Below are 23,109 nucleotides of genomic sequence, written 5' to 3' on the forward strand. Positions count from 1 at the left end.
ATTTCTCCACATGTGGTTGTTACGGTAATCTAACATTAACGCAATAGGGCTTCCCACTGCAAGACATACATGTGCACCAGCTAAGCCTTCTGGGGTATGTGTCATTCTCTTCATGAAAATAATATCCCTGTAGGACTGGTTATTTTTGTCCCTTCTGTGAGAGTTACCTCAACAGGAGTTCCTCAAGAAACACAGTGGGACAACTCCATTCCTACATGAATTTTCATTATGCCTTCAGAGAAGATGGTGAAGGGAACAATCCTGTGCTTGCTCTGGGGAATGCTTGTGATCAAATTGTCGCCTACGAGCATTTCTTAATGAAGCTGATTCCACATTTTAATTATCCCCATTATATTGAACTGCCCCATCAGCGACTAGAATAAGAAATGCTAATGGGCAACAAAACAACATTCATTACAGAAGTCTTTGGGAAGCACTGCAGCTCTTGCATTTTTAAAAATCTATTATATTTTACTATTCTTTTTACAGCATGTTAGCAGTTCAGATCCAAAGGGTTATAAAGACAAAAGGACACAACATACCATTGAAATTTCCAGCAAAATGAATCTGTGAGGCTTGCAGAGGAGAACTTCATAGAGGACTGTGCACCAAAGCTTAAGCAATTGTTGCTTTCTTTGGTCCTTCCTCTTACACAGAAAAAGCCAAAAGCATCTTAACTAAAAAAGACCTTATTGGTAGCCCCTCCAGATCTGAAATTCTCTTTCCTCTACTCTCCTTGAATAAACTAGGCCACCATCCTTTCTCTCTGGCACATCTGGAATTCCCCAGGACTTCCCATCTCACTCTTCCCCCTGCAAGCCCGAATCCAATACGAGCAGACCGCTTACCCAAGGAAGGCCTCAGCCCATCCCTTTGGTCTTCCACCCATTTCTTGCCTGTGTGTGGGCTGTACTACCTCCAGCCATAGCTGAGGAGTAACACTTACTTGAATGCTCCTTTGTTAAACAAAAAGTCCCCACCACAGGAAACTAATGTGTCAGGGACAAGGGGCTTTTATTTGCACAGTTGGTCCCTGTGACCCCACCCCCTAGCTATTGCCTAAAGTGGTACAGCCCAGACAGAAGCATGCTGGAAAGCAGATCTTCCACCAAGAGGCTTCCAAGCTGACTGTAGAGCAGGTAGCAAGAGATTTTGGTTTTGTTTCAATCTGGGGGTGGGGGAATCAGTGCCATGCCATGTCCTTTAATACTGCACACACAAGGCTATGCCATTTAAAGGCACAGATGTTTAATCAGAGCTCTGAGATGAACTGGTATGCAAGGACAGCAGTACCACTGAGGCTTTGCCATTCAGTTTTAAGCTGCCTTGAGTTGTGTTTGCACTGGAACAATTATGCTGGCCAGTTGCAGATCACATATGCACTACATGGCCACAGGCTGGAAGTGCGTTAGATGTGTAACTGGGCTGCATGGTCTGCAGTACAGATGGCTGCAATTGCTACTCTGCTCAAATAGTCTCCCAACAGGTATATTTTGTAAAATGGTTGGAGAAGTGTTAATTAAAAAAAAGCACTGAAATAGGCACTGGTGTAGATACAGCCCATAATATTCAGCAGTAGTCTTACCATTTAGGTGCAACTGTTGAGAAGCACCTAACAAAGCAGGAAATTGAAAAACAGGGAGAGCAATAAAAAGGGAACAACAGGAGGAGCAGCTTGGGGAAGATGTTCATGTGATAGTCACAGCCAAGGAGATTTCTGTGTTGCCAGAGGCTAGAAGGATGAAATCTTGTCACTGCAGTAAGTGGATGTCTAAAATCTTTTCCACAACAGGATCAATATTACAAACTCTTTTATGCATCAAAAAATGCAAAGACCCTGAAATAAGTTGATGGAATCAAAAGTGTTCCACCTCCCCCTCCATGCCACCTTTCTGCAGTTAACCCCCCCCCCCCAGCCAAGTTCCTGCTTAAATAAAGAGCTTAGAACCATCACAGCTTCCCCAACATATAAGATTTTGTAAGCCTTGTTCTGGAGACTAGATGCAGTAGAGTTCTGGAGACTAGATGCAGTAGAGTACAGTGATCATGTATCTTTAGTGGTTGTATAGAAGAGGGAATTTGGGGAGAAGCCATTCCCTTGTGATACTACGCCCAAATGACTTTTCTGAACGTGAGAACTTTCACAAATTGTATTATATATTCATGGGTTGTTATAGCTTTATGGTAGACCATGTATTATAAATGCATAAAATCCCAGATTTGTGCCCTGGTATCTCTTGTTAAAAGTCCTCAGAAGACAGCAGAAAACCTGAAATTCTGAAGAGACATGTCCAGGAGAGAGTTTGACTCTTCTATACAACTGTTAAAAGATCCAGATTCCCTGTTCTCTCTTAAATGCGGTCATCTTGGTGCAATAAAAGGATGCAACATTTGAAAAAAGCATGCAAGAATCAAGGCATCACCCCAACATATACCTCCTCTAATAATCAAAGCTCAGTTCTCTCCCACATTTGTCCCATAGGGTAGCACTGTATAAACATGGTGAGATGGCTGGAAAACAAATAGATCTGATTTTCCAAGAGAAGTTGAAAAGATATTGCCCTTCTGCTGACAACGTCCTTCCTTTCTCCATCATTCTCTTCCCCCAGCCTTACAACAACTATTAAGGAGGACTCATTGAGTTATCTCCAGAAACTGGGCCTAAAAACCTTATTCACTTCTTTTGATTTCAGTAGAGGAATGTAGCAATGTTCAGCTGACCCAGGATGGCCATCGTTCATTGCCTACCTTTAGTTTTTAAAGTATTCTAAACATCAACAGGAACAGTGAATGACTATCAGAGTTGAACTGTTGATACATTACAGAACCCCTTCCCTCCCGTCCTGTCCCCATGCTGGCAGAGGCCAAGGTCCAAAGTACTGCTTTTGGTTAAATTCAGGAGCATAAGCACATCCAGTAGGAATTTCAACCCTCTTCTTTTTAAACAACAGACTCCCTCTCATCGTGCTGCAAACCACTTTTTAAGTTTTGCAAAAGCATGGGAGACTCCTGTCAAAGAAATACATAATCCACAATCCTCTTGGGTGTATGAACCTAGTTGCACAGTCGGTTGGATCTCAGCCAGTGTTTTGGAAGGAATTGCCTAGGAATGCACGGGAAGGTGTAATTGGTTCTGAATGTCTGTTTGTTGATTCATTGCTTGTGTGTAAGGTAATACTGTTGAAATTATATTGATAACAAATAACGACCACAATCTTTAAAAAAACAAACAACTCTCCCATATAACAAATTCTATGGAGATTCTTATGCCTGGAAACATAAAGGTGGTCCAATGAACCTTTTAAAATCAAGCATAGAGGGGTTTTCCCCACAGCATACAGCAATAGGAGGCTTCCCCCTGACTGAATCAAGGCTATTCCCAAAAATATGAGCAAGCATTTCACTGTGTTTGACAACAAAATGGTGGCTGTAAAAACTAACACAACTTGTCATCAAGTATTGATCAGGATGCTGCTCAGGTTAGAAATCAAGTTCATTTGAAGTCATCACATTCCAAAGAGGGAGGAAGAGAAAGTTACTTATTAAAGTGCTAGAAAAAAAGCATGCAATGCACCAGAAAGGCATTAATACAAGAAAAGTGAACATACAGAAGCCAATTAGTGTGGTTATATGACAGTCCGGTTCCTAAACATGTCTTCACCATGATGAGTGCAAGATTTAATGACTTGCATGTATGAACGGGCCATTCCAAATCAGACACCATCCAAAATCATCATACCTCACTTCAAATAATACAACATCTCACAATTTTCTGTGGAGCTAGTTCACATAATTCAGCCGTGAGTCGTCGAGTATTGCGCAGATTGCAAACCTGTGTGAACCAGACGGATGTTAACCTTGTATTTTATAGGATGACAAATACTATTCTCTGGTCCAATATATCAGATATATTGGCTTCCCTGCCTTTAGCAAAGACCCTTTTTTTAAAAAAAAGAAAGAAAAATAATATAAATTCTTAATTAACAAAGCAGTCTTGGAGCAAGGGGGCAGTAAAAAATTAACAACAAAGAGAATAATGCATCATACTGCTTAGCACCTTTCATCCGCCTGCTTGGCAGGTGGTCAGCTGGGCCTCACAACACCCCTGTGAGGTAGGTCAAGATTATCACAACACAACTCATTCACAGATGAGTACATCAAAGACTCAGAGTGTAAATCATAGGCTTTGGATCATTCAAAGACCCAACAATACAGGCTGGGAGGAGATAACATCTGAGTCATAAAAGTTACAATAAGTTTCCTCATAACTATAGTATTGTCCTTATGGACAACGGAGCCTCTGATATGAATCTCAAGGAGTACATGAAAGGTCCTGACTTTGCAGTGTGTGTTCCAAAACTGTTCAATAATAACACACTGTTTTTGTTTTTAAAAATCTGCTTGCAAACAGCAAGCCATTGTATTCCACTAGTGAGAATTCTGACAGACATGAGGAGCACAGAAGCATAATTTCAGGGCAGAATTACTCTGATTCCATAGGCATTATTTCTTACTTGCTCCTTGGGCTGGTTGATGTCTACAGTTCATCCCTTGATAACAGGCATATCTCAAGGAGCCATCAGAAGGATCATGCCTTAAATAGAACTTCTGTGTTGAATCCTGCCAGCTCCTCCATTCATTCTCACCCAGTTCCCCTCCTGACTATAGCCCCCATCTGACATGGCTTTCGTCCATGCACTTCCTCTTATCCCCAGCATAGCCTTTTTGGGTGGTTCAAATGCCCCCCCCCCCAATTTCTTTTTCACCAGGAGAAAAGTTGGTTGGATCCAACTGTCTCCTGTGCTTTTCCATGGAGACAGCTCAGACCCAGAGCTTAAAATCATCAAAAATCACCATCAAGCAACAGGCATTTTTGGATGAACCTGTCTAGAAGATCTGGTGGGAACACACACTGTGGTCATTTCCTTTACTTAGTAGTCTTTCTATAGTCATTCCTAGTGTTGAAAATCTCTGTAGATCCTCACCATTCCCAGGGATCCATTCCTATGATCAGTGCAAACAGCTAAATCCTTGAACACTGGGAGACAGTATTAGCAAAACAAAACAAAAACAAAAACAAATCAACCCCTCCCCCCGTATTTAACAGTTTAATTATTATGATTATGGCACAGTGGAAGTAAAAACAGAATGAAGTCAAAATGTGACTGAATTGTGGACCGTAAATAAGTGAAATTGCAGATCAGGAATCCATGAATGGTGAAGGTCTACCGCATTGACATGGCATTTGGCAATAGCTCTGTAGGAGAGTTCTGCACCCTATTGTCCCTCCCAGCCTTCTTGGCCTAGATACGGACAGCAATAGCAACCTGATAATTTTGGGTGCCGAAATAGACGAGCCAAAGCAAAGACAAAAACCCAGGAGTGTTCACAGAGAAGGATTTATCAATGAAACATTTGCCCACATTTCTTTGGGGGTAGCCTTGACATCTCCTAACCATCAGCTGAGGTTCTCTGCACCAGAATATACCTGAGATATGAAAAGGAATGCTGATCCCTGTCCCTCCCGCCCCCACCCCAGTTGAACAGTCATAGCCCCTTCTCTAGAACCTCTAGGGCAGTGGACAAACTCAGCCTTTTTACCATGCAAAATAGCAAAGGTTCCAAATAATCTACCCAAAATTGAACTTGAGATTGTTTTGTTTGTTTGCTTTGATTCATGGCAGGTCAGCCTCTCTCCATAATTTTCCACTGACCCATGCAGGTTCCTGAGGTCTCTTGCCAAAATGGCACAGCCAAGCAGGCACTAGAAGGTTTTTACAGATGCACAGTAGAATGTTGCAAGCCAACCAAGTCATTTACTCCAAAGGAAGTGTGCGCAGGAGTACTCCAGTGTGCATGTTCTTGGGCTTGTGGCCTTAAGACTTCTCCCCCCTCCCCCAGCACCTCTAGGCTTCTACTGAAACATGGCAGGGAATGTGAGCTTAGCACCAAACTTTCCAACCTACCCAGCTTTATTACAGTGGGCCTCCTTTAAGGTTGGGGACAGACCATAACGTTTCCCCCAGGGTGGCATTATAGAGGCACAGTCAGCAACAGGGCGTCACAGTTCTATCCTGCTTTATGGTGATCAGAGTGCTCCGCATACATTATCTGATTTAAGAATCCTTGAAGGTAGGTCATATTACAGATTGGAAATGGGGGACAATAAGGCTGAGAAAACTGGAGAAATTTGGTTGGAACCAAGTACTGAGTTCATGGCAGAGAGCATGATTAGAACAGGGGACTCCTTTTCATTCTTGTAGCCATGACACTACAGGAACTTGGGGCAATTCCCTCTCTTATGTACAGGCTGTATGCAAAGGTGGTGTAACAAAGCCTTGATGCTTTTGCCCCACTCAGAATCTCACTCCCAGCTGCTTTCTAGCCTGCAAATGAGCACTCCCCCCCCAAGCACTTATGCCAGCAGATCACACAAATTGGCACTGGTGCAGACATGACCACAGGGCCCCCCCATCCCCTGCCGGTGGAGCTCCCAAGCCCCAGTCACTGGGTGGCCTTGCACTGGCCACCCTCAGCCTCACCATCCTCACAGGGGCATCATGAAGGTAAATGAGAGGGAGAAAGTGAAATTCCTGATCAAACCAGAGTGTGTGCTTAAGCCTTATACAAATGCTAAATAAGCACTGAGGAGTAAAAGAAGAAAGCACCATATGTTTTAAAGATCCAAGGGCAGAGCCTCAAGGACTCTTATAGAAAAGGTTGTCCCTGTACCTTCCCCCCAGCACCACTGATCAACATAAAAAGGAGGAAAGGGCTGAGAAATACCTGTCCATGTTGTTCAGGCATTTACCCTCCTCCTATCCTGAAGGCTTAAGAAAGGCAACAGCTTTTTGAAGTGAACAAATCTGACCGGCAGAAGACAAACTTAAAATGTACATGGTATTTGAGACTCTGCCAAAGAAGTTTGCTAGAATAAGACACCATTTCTTATTAACTACGTGAACATTCCAACTTTTTTCAAGGATGGATTGGCAACTTATAGAAGCTTTCCTCAGTTTATCCTTATAACAATCCTGTGAGTGTGTGTGTGTGTGTGTGTGTGTGAGAGAGAGAGGGAGAGAGAGAGAGAGAGAGAGAGTGATTGGCCCTAGGTTGTCCTGTAAGCTTTACAGCTATATAGGAAAGGCTCCAGGTTTGGGATTACTTGAGCAAGATGCTTCCCCCCCCCTAGTCTTCACTGAACATCCTGTCCCATTATATATTTACACATCTTCCTGGAGGAGGGTATGAATCACTTCTTTAAGCTCTATCAGCATGGATAATAAGAGTGTGAAAAGAGTTGTGTCTCATTCTCCCTAGGTGCCTCTCCAAGCAGGCAGTGAGAAATTGCTCCAGCAGCCCTTCTGAAGTTACAGGAGCTTTGGAGATAATCTCCCATTTCTAGAGTGAATGAATGGGTTAAAGTGAGAGGTAGACCCTCTGCCCAGCTGAGAACCTTAGAATCACAGAATAATAGAGTTGGAAGGGACTTCCTGGGTCATGTAGTCCAACCCCCCACACTATGTAGGATGCTCACACAACCCTATTGCTCATCCACTGTAACCTGCCACCCCCTTGAACAGAGTCAGCCTCTCCGTCAGATGGCTATCCAGCCTCTGTTTAAAAATTTCCAAAGATGGAGAATCTACCACCTCCCGAGGAAGCCTGTTCCACTGAGAAACCGCTCTAACTGTCAGGAACTTCTTCCGGATGTTTAGACGGAAGCCCTGCTATTCTGACCCTTGGTGAGATGAGAATCTGAATTCATCTTCCCTGTCCAAGGACAACTCTACCTCTTAATCCACACTGTCTTGCCTATGCTCAGGCCTTATTGAGTCTCAAGCATGAGGAAATCTCATTGTTGCTGCTTCCTTTCATTGTGGGAACAATCAAGGGGATGTTCATTATCACTTTTATGGACAGATTCTGCAGTCCTTGTGTTTCAAGGATGCCACTGAAGATGGCTACCAAGTTGTGAATCTTGGCTATAATTTCTAGATCTATTTACCATATGAATTGCTACCATCAGAGTTTCAGCACTTTGCAGGTGGTGGTAGAAACAAGAATGGAAATTTGATTGGGACAATTCAAGCGGTAAGCAGATTCGAGTACAGATGTGGATGAGGATCATTGCTAAGAGCCAGCTTGGTGTCCTGGTTAGGAGTGCAAACTTCTAATCTGGCAAGACGGGTTTGATTCCCCACTCCTCCTCCACATGCAGCTAGCTGGTGACCTTGGGCTCACCACAGCACTAATAAAGTTGTTCTGACTGAGCAGTAATATCAGGGCTCTCTCAGCCTCACCCACCTCACAGGGAGTCTGTTATGGGGAAGGCAATTGTCTCACTTTGAGACTCCTTCTTGTAGAGAAAAGCGCCATATAAGAACCAACTCTTCTTCTATTTTCAGGAGCATTATTCCTTTATTCCTTAGATGATTCGGGATACAAACAAACAAAAACTATTAGATAATGTCCAAAGCATGCAAGGCTTCCTAAGCTGCAAAGTCAAGTGTCAATGATTGTTTCTGGACATTCTTCACACCAATGCTATAAATCTATAATAGTAGCAAATAATTGCTGTGTGATGTAGTTAATATTTGGGATAAGCAAACATATGTTATGTGCCTTGCATAAAGATGATGCCACGCAGAAGTGGGGGACAATAAAATTGTCAAATCAGGCAATGTGCTGATCTGGGATTTTACAGCATCTTTTAAAAGTTTGAGGTTACTGCATAGCTTGTGACCTTCCCAGCACACCAAAAACCTTCAGCCATCGGTAGAAGCCTACAAAGAACTTGGTAATTCTGATTTTGCTGCTCATTTTGGATTGCAGGAATTGCAGAGTTGACATACACTTGACAGTCCCAAAATGTGACCGTCTGTACTTGGTTTAGTGGGTTGGTGGAGGGCTAGTTAAGCTGTTTGCAGTCAGGAGAGGGGAAATCCAATTGTTTTTGTAAGACAGTGTGGCCATTAAGACTGATTATGGATAGGCCGGGAAAGGCGGTCCGGTGCCTGCATGCCAGCAGGGCGACTCCCCGCTTATGTACGACGCTGGCGCCATCCAGGCCCCCTGCTGGCCCACGTTAGGGCCTCTGATGGCTTGCAGGAAAGGAACACAGGTTCTTCTGCATTCCATGTCTTGCCACAGTAACCAGCAGAGGCCCAGTCCTCTCCTGCATCTACGGTGTCCCTGCAGGGGCACAAAATGCCCCTGTTTGGCTCTGTAGCGCCGAATGGGGAGTTTCTATACCTTCATGATGGTGGGACCTCTGTGCCCCCCCCCCCATACTACACACTAAGATGGTGAGCAGAGGGCTTTTAACACTGGGTTTTTGTTCCAGCTTGAGTTCTTAATGACATCCTTTCCACCTTCCCTTACACACAGTGCTAGTTGGTGCTTTCCTGGTTAATCTTCAAGTTTACCTCTCTTTTTTCAGACCCAACTGTGGCAAAACCTAAAACAAACAAACAAACAAATAGAAGGAGAGCAAGATTGCCCCCCACCCCACCCCGCTTAAGGGAGGGAAAACCCACTGGGCAGAAACCAAGCTAACTCCTTTCCCTGCACTGTGTCTTAGTTCAACCTGGGGCTTTGCCTGGCAGCTATTTCCTTTTTTTAAATTGTTGGGATATTCGGAACCCCGGTCTGCCAGTGCCTTACCTGTCTGGGCCTGTCAATGGACACAGAATAAATTGAGGAAGTTCCCTGCACAACTGACAGGCCGAGAAAACACCAGAGCCCTGCCGGTAACAGCTGTAGTGCTAAGAGATGACTAAGCTGATTGGTTTGTACAGCACTTGTTATTACTGAATGTGAGACAAGCCAAATTGTTTTATTGGTTATCATGAAGGGGGGATGGGAAGGCAATAGAGTGGAACGAAATGAAGCGTACACATTTGAAATTCAGATTCTGCTATTATTTGACTTCCAAATTCCAAACTCAGATATTTCACCTCCAATGTCTACATTCACTGATTGCTTTTGAGGACTTTCTGAATCTCTTCAAAGGAAAAACTGAGCAATTTGGGGTAGCACGGGGGGATGCAATGGGGGGGGGGCATAGCCTTCTATGAAGTTTTTTCTCCTTAATGAGTGATAAATAGCTTATCTTACAAAGCATTCCACTCATCCCAAACACACAGCAGGAAAAAGTCTGAGGACTTAACCCTGTGATGTGGTAGACATGATATACAGTATTTTCAAGATCGTTCTTGTTTTGTGAATAGGTTAGGTACTATCAAAGTTTGGGCCATATAGGCATTTCTCTCTGATCATTTTGTCCCAGTTACCCTTATCTCATTTAGAGGGCCTTATGGCCCTTGAGGAGCTCTCAATCCCCATTCTTCCTTGGCCTCCTATCTTTGAGGTCCCTGCCGCCTTTCCCACTGCCTCTTGCCTCCCCGGTACCTCTGTGGAAGGATCAGATACGCTTAGCCAATAACTGATAGGCCTGTTCAGCCTGCTTCACCTCTGCATTACTGCAGGCAGCTCAGGCAGTCACCGGCAGGCTTTGTTCTTTTTACAAATACAAAATCCCTTTACACAGCAAAGTAATGTATTTTTGGTCACTCCAGTTGTAGGGGCTTCCAGATATGCTGCTTTTAGTATGAACACTTTGATAAGGTTTTTTCTTTCTTTCTGACACAGGACACCTCATATATATTTTGCTACTTTCCCCCTCCACCTGGAGGCAACTGTGGGGAGGCTGACTGGAACTACTAACATAGCCTCTCGGACGATTGATATTATCTGCAGATTCCTGTTAGAAGATTTCCTGGAATGTATCACAAAGGTGCTTCCTCGTGACTGACTTGAGTTGGGGGGGGGGGATATGAATAATGTAAATCAATGAAAATATTTATTGTGCTTAGAAAAATAGCAGGCCAGTAGGGTTGCAGTCCTCCAGGTTGTAGATGGAGATCTCTTATGATTACAGCTGAACTCCATTGACAGAGAACAGTTCACCTGGATAAAATGGCTGCTTTGGAAGGTATATTCCATGGCAGTATAGCCCATTGAAGTCCCTCTCCAAATCCCACCCTCCTCAGGATTCCCCTCCACCCCCCCCCCCCCCCAAAAAAAAAACTCCAGGTATTTCCCACAGTCCAGGAATATGGCCAAGCTGAATTTGAAGGTGTTTTTAATGTGGGGTGTGTGCCATGCTATTGTTCTTTGTGGTTATTCAACACTTGGGGACCCATTCTGCTGCACATGTTCAGCAGTATTTAATATCTAGAGAGGTGGTTTGAAATGAGGGTGATTAGAATGCATGTTGTTGAACTGATAGCAAAATATTAGAGTTGCAGAAATCCTAAAATGCCCACAAAATGTGAATGATGCTATTGGTCATCATTTTATTTGTATGAAGCTATCATATATCAAATCAGCCCTTTAGATCACCTAGTTTCATGTTATTCTCTTTGATTGATAATGGCTTTCCAAGATCTCAGGGAGAGAAAGGTATTCCCGTATACATGAGGTTCTTTTAAATGAAGATGCTAGGGATTAAAACCAAAATCTTTAGTATGAAAGACAGATGCTCTACTCCTTAGTAGGGTTGCCAACTCCAATTTTGGAAATTCCTGGTGATTGAGGAGAGGACATTAAGAGAAGGCAGAGTTTGGAAAGGGGAGGGAGATCAGCAGGGATCTGATGAAGGGAGCTTTGAGTCTCAAAACTCATAACCTGGAAATCTGCTTGGTCTCTAAGGTGCTACTGGAATCATCTCTAGGGTTTACTTTAGTGGAACTGATCTCTCTGGAGATCATTTGCAATTCCAGAAAAACCACAGACCTCACCTGGATACAGAATGGTAACACTATTCCTTTACAGACATTTGGTTTTGGTGTTGTCCAAAATCAGATTTGGACTTGTATCCTTTGGTATCTCAATGCCTCAAACTCTCATATGTTCCATTAGAAGTGGGGAAAAAGTTCATTTGTAAGCTAAAATTGCCAGCTAGTTTTGTAGTAGTGTGAAATTGCCATCTTTTGGTGTTTTGTTTTGGGTCCACATAGAATCACTTAAACCGTTTACGCACTGGAGGTTTCATGTTGGGCTGCAGGCTGGAGTTTAAGTTGTGGCAGGTTGCCCCATCTCTTCCTATATCCACACAGGGGAACATTTGGCCCTGTGTGCCTCATCTGCTCCCGATTTGTGCTCCTGCACAGGAGCTGGGGCAGTGAAGTTCCCAGTGCGTAAACGGTCTTACATGCATTCATGCAGAAAGGAAGATGAATCCACATCCCTTCCTTGGATATTTAATGGTACGGAGACCACAATAATGGGTTGAAACTTTCAAAACACTCATGGTTATGTGAACAGCCTTTGGAGAGGGAATGACCCGGAAGGTGCGAAGTGGGGCTGCCCTTGGTAAATATGAGTAGTTAGATACATGAAATTAGAGTTGAATAAGGTTAAATAAGTAAAAGAAATACAAGCAGCTCCTTTACAAGGTGCTGACAAACTGCAGTAAGAAGCCCAGAGGTGCTAGATTTAAGAGTTCTTAATTGTCCTGAGACTACAGTACCTGTGACAATTTGGCTTGTTTTATTTTTTTATGTTAAGTTCTTTGTGCGTCTGGAGGTTGGGTGAAAACAAAACCTCAACTCTTTCTTAGAAGAACACTGATAAATATTTCAATAATAATAATAATAATAACAATAATAATAGTAGTAATAATAATAATATTGTCCAGGCTACTGCAAAGCATATCTTTTTGCAAAAGTAATTTCTCCATTCAGATATATTCAGGTGAAGGAAACTTTCAGCTTTTTTCCCCTTAAAAAAATACAAAATTAGTGAGAACTTTTTTTTTCACTTCTTTTGCCAACTAAATACAAAGAAAAGTATTAAAAATATGCCATTATCTCCAATCCCCCCTCCTCCATTGAACTTGTCTTTTAAACAGATCAAGTTTTTTTTGGGGGGGGGTTGCAATTTTAGACATTTTACAGTATTTTGACATTTTTAAGGAGTTGCACCAAATACACTTAGAGAATAAAGAATACACTTGTTTTCACTGAATTAGGACAAACTTTCTTTTAGTTTGGTTGACCCCACTTCAACTGCAAAAGCAGGGGACTGAAAAGACGCCCTAAGATGAGATAAATATTCCTTTCAAGGAACAATATTCTTTAAGCGGAAAATACTGCATGCACAGCCTTCCACTCCAGCCCCAAATACAAGAAGAAACCAACCCAATGTAAACCGTTCGACACCAAGCAGTAAAACAGGAAGCATCTAACTTTTAATTTTCCTGCAGACGTTGGAACTCTGTGCTAAGCTGCCATGTTGTTTCGATGCTTGTTTCCTTTTTACGTACAGTCAAGCAGAGGTTCTGTGTCTGCAGCTCCAGAAAAACGCAGCAAGCAAATCAAACGACTCCTGGCTAAACCATCACCACAAGTAACAACAAAAATATTAAGCACCAGATTTTCATCAGAAATGAGTCAGTGATGGGTTCTTTCCATTCAACGTTTCAACCCAACCCCCTTCAGGTTTGTTTTCTTTTTTTTCCTCCAGAGCAGAGAAACATAAACAAATAATCCAATGCCATATGATCATTTTAAGGCTCCAAACAAACAATATGCATTATTACAAATTCAATTCTTGCATCCCTATAGACAGCCTTAAAATGATGCCTGCAGATCAGAGCCTGGTTACCAGTGAAAACTTAAGAGATCTGTGCCTTTAAATTGACTTTCTTTTTGCTACTATGCTGAGTTTTATTAAGACTGAGAAGCTGGGTTGGGGTAGGAAGGGGTATCAATTACAGAACTTAAATTATTGTTCTCTTTAAGTTCTTTTTGTTGTTGAAATTTTTGGTATGCAGTTTAAAACGTAGAGGCTCTTATAATTTGGATCCAGAAATTCAGGCAGATAGGTTTTTGTTCTCACGGTTATTTATCCCCATATCAAGCCAAGACACAGCTGGAAGATATTTTAGACCAACGTTGGATTTAGCGATCTCCTGCCGGCACAGATCCTAGTGTGCCACTGTAGTGGGTTCCCTATTCAGTTCAATGGAAGAAACAGATCTATACATGTGAACCAAGGATCAGTTTCCTCCATTTGAATGTGCTCCAAAGAGATCCCTGTGCACATTTGAGGCCTTGCCAATATCTCGGTCATGGCACAAGAGCATTAGTCAAAAAACTGGGTTTTCCTTGGCTTGGAAATAAATGGGATTGCACCCTGAGATTTTATGGTTAATTTGCCTCAAATTTAGTAATGAATTGTAAAGAATCATCCATTTTTCTGCCTCAACAAACTGTATTATAAAATCTGTAGCACTTACAATACAGTTCAGACTGGCTTGTGGAATCAGAAGATAAATATATTAGAAGAATTGGTTTGCCAAATTATAATGCAGCTATGATCTCTCTTCAAGCTGTTTGATCTTTTACCTGGCCCAAAGTAATCATTTTATGCCAATCTAATCGGAACAGTAAGATTCCTTTTCATCTGTTGCTTTTTTGTCTAGTTTTGTATTTTAAATATATATTTTTATATATTATATATTTATATATATATATATATTTCTGTCATTAAAATCACCAAAGAGTTTTGCATGAGGGAGGTGACAGTACATAATGAAACTCAGCACCTAAGGGCATAAGGCAGTTGTAGGTTTTTTTGTTTGTTTTATTTTTTTTATTATTAGTAATATTATTATTATTTTCAATCAGCACCAATCCCTATGATAATGTCCTACACTTGGTGTAAGGTATAAAGCTCAGAGGTGGAGCCATTCAGCTTTTTCCAGCCCCTGAAGCATGGAAGTTTGAAATACTAGTTGGGTTTTTTTTTTCTCCTGTGTGTAAAAATCAAAAGAAAAGTTTTTCTTTTTGTTTTTACTTACAAAACATAGAGGATCTTTCTTTCTTTCTTTTTAAATACATACAGCAACCAGAAAGAAAACTTATTGGAAGGTTAGTTTCATGAACTGTGTTGACCGTAAACAATTAACCCACCCACCCTTCCCAGCCCCAAATCCCCTCTTTTATTTTTTTTGTCGTTTGTGAGAGTGCGTGTGTGTGTGTGTGTATGTGTGTTTAAAGGAGCTTTTAAAGTGAAGATTCATACTGTAGCAATTCATACAAGAGAGGTCCATCTCTATATCTAATTCCTACAGCGGTGGGGGTGACATACTGGAGAATGTTTATAGTCCTTCTCAACCTCCTGTCTACAAAATGAGCGTCCCAAGCTGGGTACCTCTTTCTCGGGATATCTATCTTAATGAGCGGGCCTTCGGGGTGGTAGGGTCGCCCAGATGGAGTTGATGGCACCATTGCTCTCACTTGGAAAACTGGCAGGCAAGTGTCAGCCGTGAGTTCCTCCTGTTGCTCCGTGGCCGCTCTGGTTGGCGTAGCCTGGGCCGCCCGGTACCCAGGGGTTTGGGGAGCCATGGGTTCAACATCAGGGGGCAAAGGAATGCCCCAGAGCAGCTCGGCGCAACAGGAGCTGGCAAAAATCTTAGCTCTTGGCCCCATGGGATGCAGGACGCCGTAATATAAGAGCATCAGTGCTATCCCGGCAGCGAAGCTAAGAAAGACGCAACAAAGCGCTGGCACGGCGAATGAGTCAGTGGTGTCGGGATCTCTGTAACAATACCAAAGAAGCGTCAAGGCAGCATTCTCTGTCAAGACTACGGTGTAATAGGCAAACATTCGGTATCGGGTCCGCCCTTCCTTGACATTAAACCAGCAAAAAATGTACACGATCCCTACCACCATGTTGAAGAGAATCTCCTCCCATTTAGACATGCAGAAGTCTGTCCCGCCATGGATGATCCAGAAGGCCATGGCGCACCAGTGGACCACGACAAAGATCCCAAAATAGAGCTGGAAGATGGAAGCAAAGAGGGCAAAAGAGATAACTCTGGATGAGATGGTGAAGAGGCGCCAGAAGAGGTGGATAAGGGCCCCTCTGTAGCTCATGCTCTTCTTGTCATCCCTAGAGTCCCGAAGAAGCTTGTGATAGGAGGCTAGCACCCAAGCCAGGGACATCAGGGAGGCCACAGAGGAAACACCTGCCGGAAGAACACACACAAATCCACAGAGTTAAATGGGAGATCATCCGGGGGGGTGGGGCAGCTGTGGAGCATGTTTACAATGCAGGTCAGGTTAGCGAAAAAGATCTAGAGGAAGAGAAAAAAATAAATGGAAGTGTCATTCCTTAAATTTCTAAGTTGAACACAAGCATGCTGCAATACATCTAGACCACTGTACTTGCCGAAGTTATCACCTATAGAAGCAACAAATGGTAATAATTTATGAGGAGGGTCATTGGTTATTGGCAGTACTTAACTACTCAATGAGCCTCTTGTGGTGCAGGGTGGTACTGTCTGAAGCTGTGACCATGAGGCTGGGAGTTCGATCCCAGCAGCCGGCTCAAGGTTGACTCAGCCTTCCATCCTTCTGAGGTCGATAAAATGAGTACCCAGCTTGCTGGGGGTAAAACAGTAATGGCTGGGGAAGGTAATGGCAAACCACCCTGTCTGCCAAGAAAACACTCGAGGGTGTCACCCCAAGGGTCAGACATGACTCGGTGCTTGCACGGGGGATACCTTTACGTTTAACTATTCAATAACAGAACAAGAACGCTGCTAGATCAGACCAAGACCCATCTAGTTCAGCATTTTGTTTCCTGCAGTGGCCGACTACATATCTCTGGAAAGACTATGTTAAACCCCATGAGCCTTATCCTTGGCAAGACTTCCCCCCCCCAGCCCCCAAATAGCCAATATGACTATTTACCTTTGTGTTGGCCTTTCTGGGTGGCACTCTAATGGGATACAAAACTTTGGAATACAAAACTGTAATGTTTATGTTAATATGGCCACTGGCCTTCTCATCTGTCTCTGATCTATTATGAATCCTTCTTCTAACTGTGATCCCTGACACGGCATCTATGTGGATTATGTTATCTACTAATGGCCTTCCTACAGCCCTTTGCCCAAAGCAAAGAGCCAGCTCGGGCTTTTCTCCTCCTTTTGGAGCAAAATGTACTTCAGAAGGATCCAGGAGAGTTTTTTATGCATGCAGGGAGCACCAGTTAGCAACAACATGGTCAATTTTAGATAGATTAACCTACAGCCTCTCAACATTCGGTGACTGGCTTCAGCACTCTATGGCATCTACTTTGGCAGCCATTTTGTGGTGGTACTTACTCCTTTCCTTCCAATTTCTAAAAGTGCTTGCAGGCTCAAGGAGTGTTTTGACCCCTGTTCTAACATTAATTAAAAATTATTGAAGGGGTAGATAAACACAGGCTTCACTTTTGCAAGGAGTTATGCGTGATGTGTTTATGTTAAGTGTGTAAAGCAGTAAGGTGTATCAATGGGTTGGATCCAAGGCAGAGTTTGCACTTACTTTGTTTATTCCATTGTCAATCCTGTTGAATTCAGATTGATTTGAACTTGGGTCTTCCTCTCCCCCCCCCATTGAAACAGAAAAGTGTTTTGCATGTGGTTAGGGTAGTTCAGAAGGGGGGGAGCCATTCATAGCCTCTTTCTTTCTTTTCTTGAAGGGGGGGGGGAGAGAGCATCGAAGAACGCAGAGGAGGGAGAAAAAAATCCAAGACTGACAGAAGTTGAGAGACATTAGGGGCTTCTCCTTTAAGGCAAGCTTGTCACATGAGCAGCTTTGGCCAATCAGGGGTTCTCTACCACGGAGCAGAGCCCATATTCAAAGCAGCCTGATTTCTCAATCTGAATCTTAAAATATTGAGGTTTAAAAGCGCTCTAAGATATTGCACAATAAAGGTAGGGTGACTCCGGATCAATCCTTCTTGTTGCAAAAGGAAAATTTAAATTGGCCAAAATCAAAATGGAAATTGCATTCTGTGTAGACGGCAGGGACTGAATTGACCTTGGATTGGAATAAAAGCTTCGTGCAGTTTACACCCAGGCTAAATTTTCCATCAGTGGAATGAAAGCTTGCTGCTTTTGATCTCTTAGACCCATTATGCACAGGCTAGAATGCCCGCGCTGGTAGCGTCAGGGCATTGGGGAAAATCCCTGATTACGCACCAAGACAATGCCAGCGTGGGTGTGGCCCGGCCCAGGCCCACTGAAGGCCCGTGTTATGGGAACACGGGATATACCATGGTCCCTGGGATACCCCAGGCACCTGCAGGGGCTGGAATACCGCACACCCCTGCAAGCTCCATGGAGTGGGCCAGGGCGTCCCCCTGCCCCCACCATAGTGTGAGGGTGGCATGCCGCTCTCCGCCAGCATTCCCCACCCCCCCTGACCACTGCCACTGCTGGGCAGTGTCCTGGGTTTCCCAGCCCTGGCACAAAGGGTGTATATGCACGCTATGCCAGGGCATTTGCATACACCAGGGGAGCCCTGCCCTCAGGCGTACACGGGGAACGGCGGGGCATCCCACCCCGCCACAATGGCACGGCGGCCACCCGGCAGAGCAGCTACTGTGCATAATGGGTCTTACTGATGTCCACTGATTTCTAGGGATAAGGGATCATGAGGAATGATGAAAAGGGAGTTCAGGAAAGGAGAATGAGTGGTAATTGCCAATTTATTCTGGGTCCAACCCCCTGTGTGTATGCGCTTGTGTGTGCAGGCATCCTCAAGACACTAATACATTGGCAATAGAAAGTCAGTTTGGTGTAGTGGTTAGGAGTGCGGACTTCTAATCTGGCATGCCAGGTTCGATTCTGCCCTCCCCCACATGCAGCCAGCTGGGTGACCTTGGGCTCCCCACAGCACTGATAAAACTGTTCTGACCGAGCAGTGATATCAGGGCTCTCACAACCTCACCCACCCTACAGGGTGTCTGTTGTGGGGAGAGGAAAGGGAAGGCGATTGTAAGCCACTATGAGCCTTCTTTGGGTGGAGAAAAGCGCCATATAAGAACCAACTCTTCTTCTAATAATAAGGGTAACATGGGAAAAAAATTGGTAATGAGCACCAACAATGCTATTGTAAAAGAATAAATCATTGTCCAGGGCTAGGGCTGGGAGCTGGCTTACAGGAGATTGTCTTCAGAGGGCTTCTTGGGCCATTGTTTGATCAATAATGCAGCACAGGCTACTTGTCTCAAGGTCTCTGGACTCGAAAGCTCTAAGGGTGGCCGACATCCAGGTAGTGAAAAGACGAAGGCAGATCAGTCTCTGAAGTCCAAACCGAAACACAAACAGACCAGATGGCATTTCGAATAATAAATTATAAACAGTTTATTATTTGAAACACCATCTGGTCTGTCTATCGGTTTGAACATCCAGATAGCATCTAGACATCTGATATTACAAGATCTCCAGATGATCAGGATCAGTTTTCCTGGACAAAATGGCTATCTTGGAGGGTGGGCTTTATGGCATTGTACTCTACTGTGATCTCCCACTCCCCAAATTCTGCCCCTTCCCAGGCTCCACTTCCAAAATCTCCAGAAATTTCCTAATCCAGAGCTGGCAACCCTACTCTATCTAGGTTTGCATCTGACCACCCATATCTTGTCCCTGTCAAGGAACTCTTGAAAAGCTTGTTGAATAACATGTATCTGGAAAACAAGTTCTGGACCATTCCTTATTTCTATAACTGAAATACCCTTTAGGACAAACCAGAATTTGGATCAGTTTTTGAACTTTTGACTTTCTCTTTTCTGAACTGTATTTTCAGTTTTTTATACTGTTATTGGACCCAGTTTCTCAGCATGATTTGAATCAGAGAAGGAATTTTAATTTTGGTTCGGTGTTGGCATGTCAGTCTAGATCAGCCTTTTCCAACCTTTTGATCATGGAGGAGCCCCTGAAATAAATTTTCAGGCTTTGAGGACCCCTGGAAGTGATGTCAGCTTGCCATGCCTCTGGAAGTGACATATCACCAGAAGTGACATCACCTTCACCCTCCTTTTGCTCCTTCCTCCCTGCCTTTACTGCTACTATAGTGGCTCTGCCTCATGTAGGCTGGAAAGAAGGGCAGGAACTGAGGAGACAACTTATACCAGGGCACAACTGACTCCCCCTCCCTTTGATTGTATGCCCACAGCCTACCCACCTCTGAGCTGAGGCGTCCTGTTTCCCTAGCTTGTGGCCAAGTTTGTTAAGTCAGTAAGGGAAAGGCCACAGACCCCTCCTAGAGTTCCCACAGAACTCTGGAGGTCCGCAGGCCCCTGGTTGGGAGTCCTTGGTCTAGATAATTTGGCATCTTCATGGTTGCTGCCATTTTACTGTCAGTATTCCTCCACTTTACAAGCCCTGTGAGGACCCAGCCTTGCTTGACACCATGTTTATAAAATGAAGGAATTCTAGCAGTAAAATGATGGTGATGTCACTGGGGACACCATGTTGTCTAGTTTGTCCCTAAGTAAACTAGAATCCAAATCCAGAGTGCCAGTTGGGTCTGTGCTGCTAACCTTTGCTGACACACAGGGCTGGATACTGTGACTGCACGTGCAGAAGATATCTGTGGTGGTAGATTTTTGCCCATATTCCCTTTCTCCACAACAATGTGCTATGACCCTCCGGTCTCCAAAAAAGGCATTACTGGGGATTGTGTGACACCCATGGAGGAAAAAAACAAACACCAACAAGCCATGGGAAGGGCTGTAGTCAGCTGGGACAATCGTTTGCCTGTTGCACATTTGGAAGTTTCACCCAAGTGTTTATATCTAACACATATCTCATGTACTACTTTACCAAGTTCTCATTACAATTGTCCTGGAAGGCAGGGGTAGTCAACCTGTGGTCCTCCAGATGTCCATGGACTACAATTCCCATGAGCCCCTGCCAGTGTTTGCTGGCAGGAACTCATGGGAATTGTAGTCCATGAACATCTGGAGGACCACAGGTTGACTACCCCTGCTGTAAAGTAGACTAGTATTATCCCAACATTGCACAAGAGGGAGGAACTGGGCCTGAGAGGCTGGCTCACCTGCCTGTTGGCAAGCTGTGTACTGTGTCTAGTTCTGTCTGGCGTCTCTCAAAAAGGATACTGCAGAGCTGGTAGAAGAGGACAACCAGAGCAATTATAGGGTAGGAGCCCATTTCCCATGAATAAGGGCATCAGAGTCCAGGACTTCCAGGTTTAAGAAAAGCATGTCAGAAAACATGCCATGAAAGAAATTTATAAAATTATGCATGGAGAGGAGAAAGAAGGTAGAGAGAAATTTTGTTCCTTTTCCCATAATACTATGGGGTATCTGATGACATGGAAAATGCGGATTTGAGTCACCTGGGAAACTGTTCTGATTGTGTTCTAATGAGAATTGACTACTAGAAGAATAAATTAATATTTGATTCGACTTTATATGCCTGTGAAATTCCATTTTGAATCATATTTGATATACAAGGAATTGATGGCTCTATTGGGTCTGAAAGGGGATCAGATAGATGCTTTGAGTATAGTTCCATCACTGGTGGCTACTAGCCATGGTGACTAAAGGGAATCGCCTCAAACAGAGGCAGTATGCTTCTGAATACCTGTGTTTGTTGGCTCTCTAGGCTAATTGGTTGACCATTTTCAAATTGGCTGCTGAACTAGATGGATCACTGGTCTAATCTTTTGCATTCTTACCTAGTGAATTCACAGCAGAGGCAAAGACTCAAACTGGAGATCTCCTGGGTTGCTCTTAGCCATGCTAACTGGTTTCCTAGATTGCTTTACAAACTATGGTCAATGCAAACCATAGTTTGGCATGGGATCTGAAGTGAACCAATATCTTCCTTGGAATGTCAGAGGTATAGTGTTGCTCTTTAGCAGATCACCATACTGTATTCTCATTTTATAGTTTTTATTTGAAGTATTCTGTCCTCCTCTCAAGGCACAGACTGATGGAGGGGGTGGAAGAAGTTTGTATATTCCCTAACAACATGTCATGCCTCTCTAAGGAGGCCTGCCTCTCACCCTGACAACCTTCTCTCCTGGACCAGTCAAGGATATATCAAGCGGAGAGAGCCCTGGGAAAAGGGTGAATGGGAATTTACTGAGAGATTTCAGAGGCAAGAGCAGAACGAACTTTGCTCCGAAGAAGGTAGCATTTCCTAGACCACAGGGAACAAAGCCTGAGAGGTATGTTCTGGGCAATGGGAATGAATCAAGGGAAGCCATCAATGCATGCAGGAAAGCAAATAGGCTGAGCTGTGATGACTTACATGGTAAGGTTTCTGCACGGTTCTTTTGGATCATTATGCAGAGCTGTAGCACCAATTGGGGAGCGCTCTCCAAGAAAGTCTCCAGGAGGCGTAGCATGTTGACGTCTGCATACTCGTACATCATAGCCCAATAGAAGCGCCGCTGGTGTTCCTTTTGCCGCTGGCTCTGGATCCCCAGGTACATGGTTCGGATATACCTGGAGAGAAGGGGGGAATTTTAAAAAGAACAAGGAGATGGTGAGCTGATCACAGGGCTGGGTTAAAAGATCATTCCTCTTGTATCAATTGAGGATGGCATGCAAGTCAAATTGCCAATTAAATTAACTACCTTTTATAGTGATCCCCAACATGCCTGCCAATATTTCCCTAGAGTCTGCTTGCTTCCTACCAAAAGCATCTTTTCCCTAAAGCAATGGGCTGATGGTAGCTTTCCTTCACTTCACTGGAGCCGGAGGTTCTTCAGAAGGCCTTAGGAGGCATTGCCTTTGGGTCTGCCGGAAACACCCACTAGGATATAACTGTCCTCATAATAAGAGGATGCTTGGTTTGGAACCTGCCAACACCTTGCTGTAGCCTGGAGAAGAGCTGTAATTCCAGAGAATCCCCAGGTCCCATCTGGAGGTTGGCATCCACATTCAATCATAAACAGATATCAAACAGCCCTCAGTGAAGCTGAGTGAAACTGGTTACTCCCTAATTTGAAAATTCATTGCAGTTCTTTAAAAATTAATTTCATTGTTTTTCTAGGACAATTTTTCTATGACAATTTCTATGACAAAGAATGGAGCAAATGATCATTAAAGTATCTTATCTTTTATTCAAATAATGTTAATTTAAAAAATGAGTTGACCAGAGAATGGACTATATTTTCTTTGATGGTCAGGTACTAAATCCTAAGCAATTTATTGTTTCCCCAACTCCTTTCGACAAGAATAAAAATATTGTAATGCAATTCCTTTGTTCATTTAATATGGTCCCCTGTAAAT

General features: G+C 43.6%; 1 protein-coding gene across 1 annotated transcript in view; it reads right to left on the bottom strand.

Annotated features, from left to right (window-relative positions):
• Positions 1-13,236: 13,236 nt before the first annotated feature.
• Positions 13,237-23,109, bottom strand: part of XKR6 (XK related 6) — a 219,993-nt gene continuing 210,120 nt past the window's right edge. The window contains exons 2-3 of the mRNA XM_077332224.1: positions 22,124-22,320; positions 13,237-16,039 (exon numbers count right to left, since the gene is read on the bottom strand). Coding sequence (XP_077188339.1) covers positions 15,075-16,039; positions 22,124-22,320 — 1,162 coding nt within the window. The 3' untranslated portion in view covers positions 13,237-15,074. The remainder of the gene's footprint in view (positions 16,040-22,123; positions 22,321-23,109) is intronic.

The sequence above is a fragment of the Paroedura picta genome, chromosome 1 (assembly GCF_049243985.1).
Source record: "Paroedura picta isolate Pp20150507F chromosome 1, Ppicta_v3.0, whole genome shotgun sequence".
NCBI lineage: Eukaryota > Metazoa > Chordata > Lepidosauria > Squamata > Gekkonidae > Paroedura > Paroedura picta.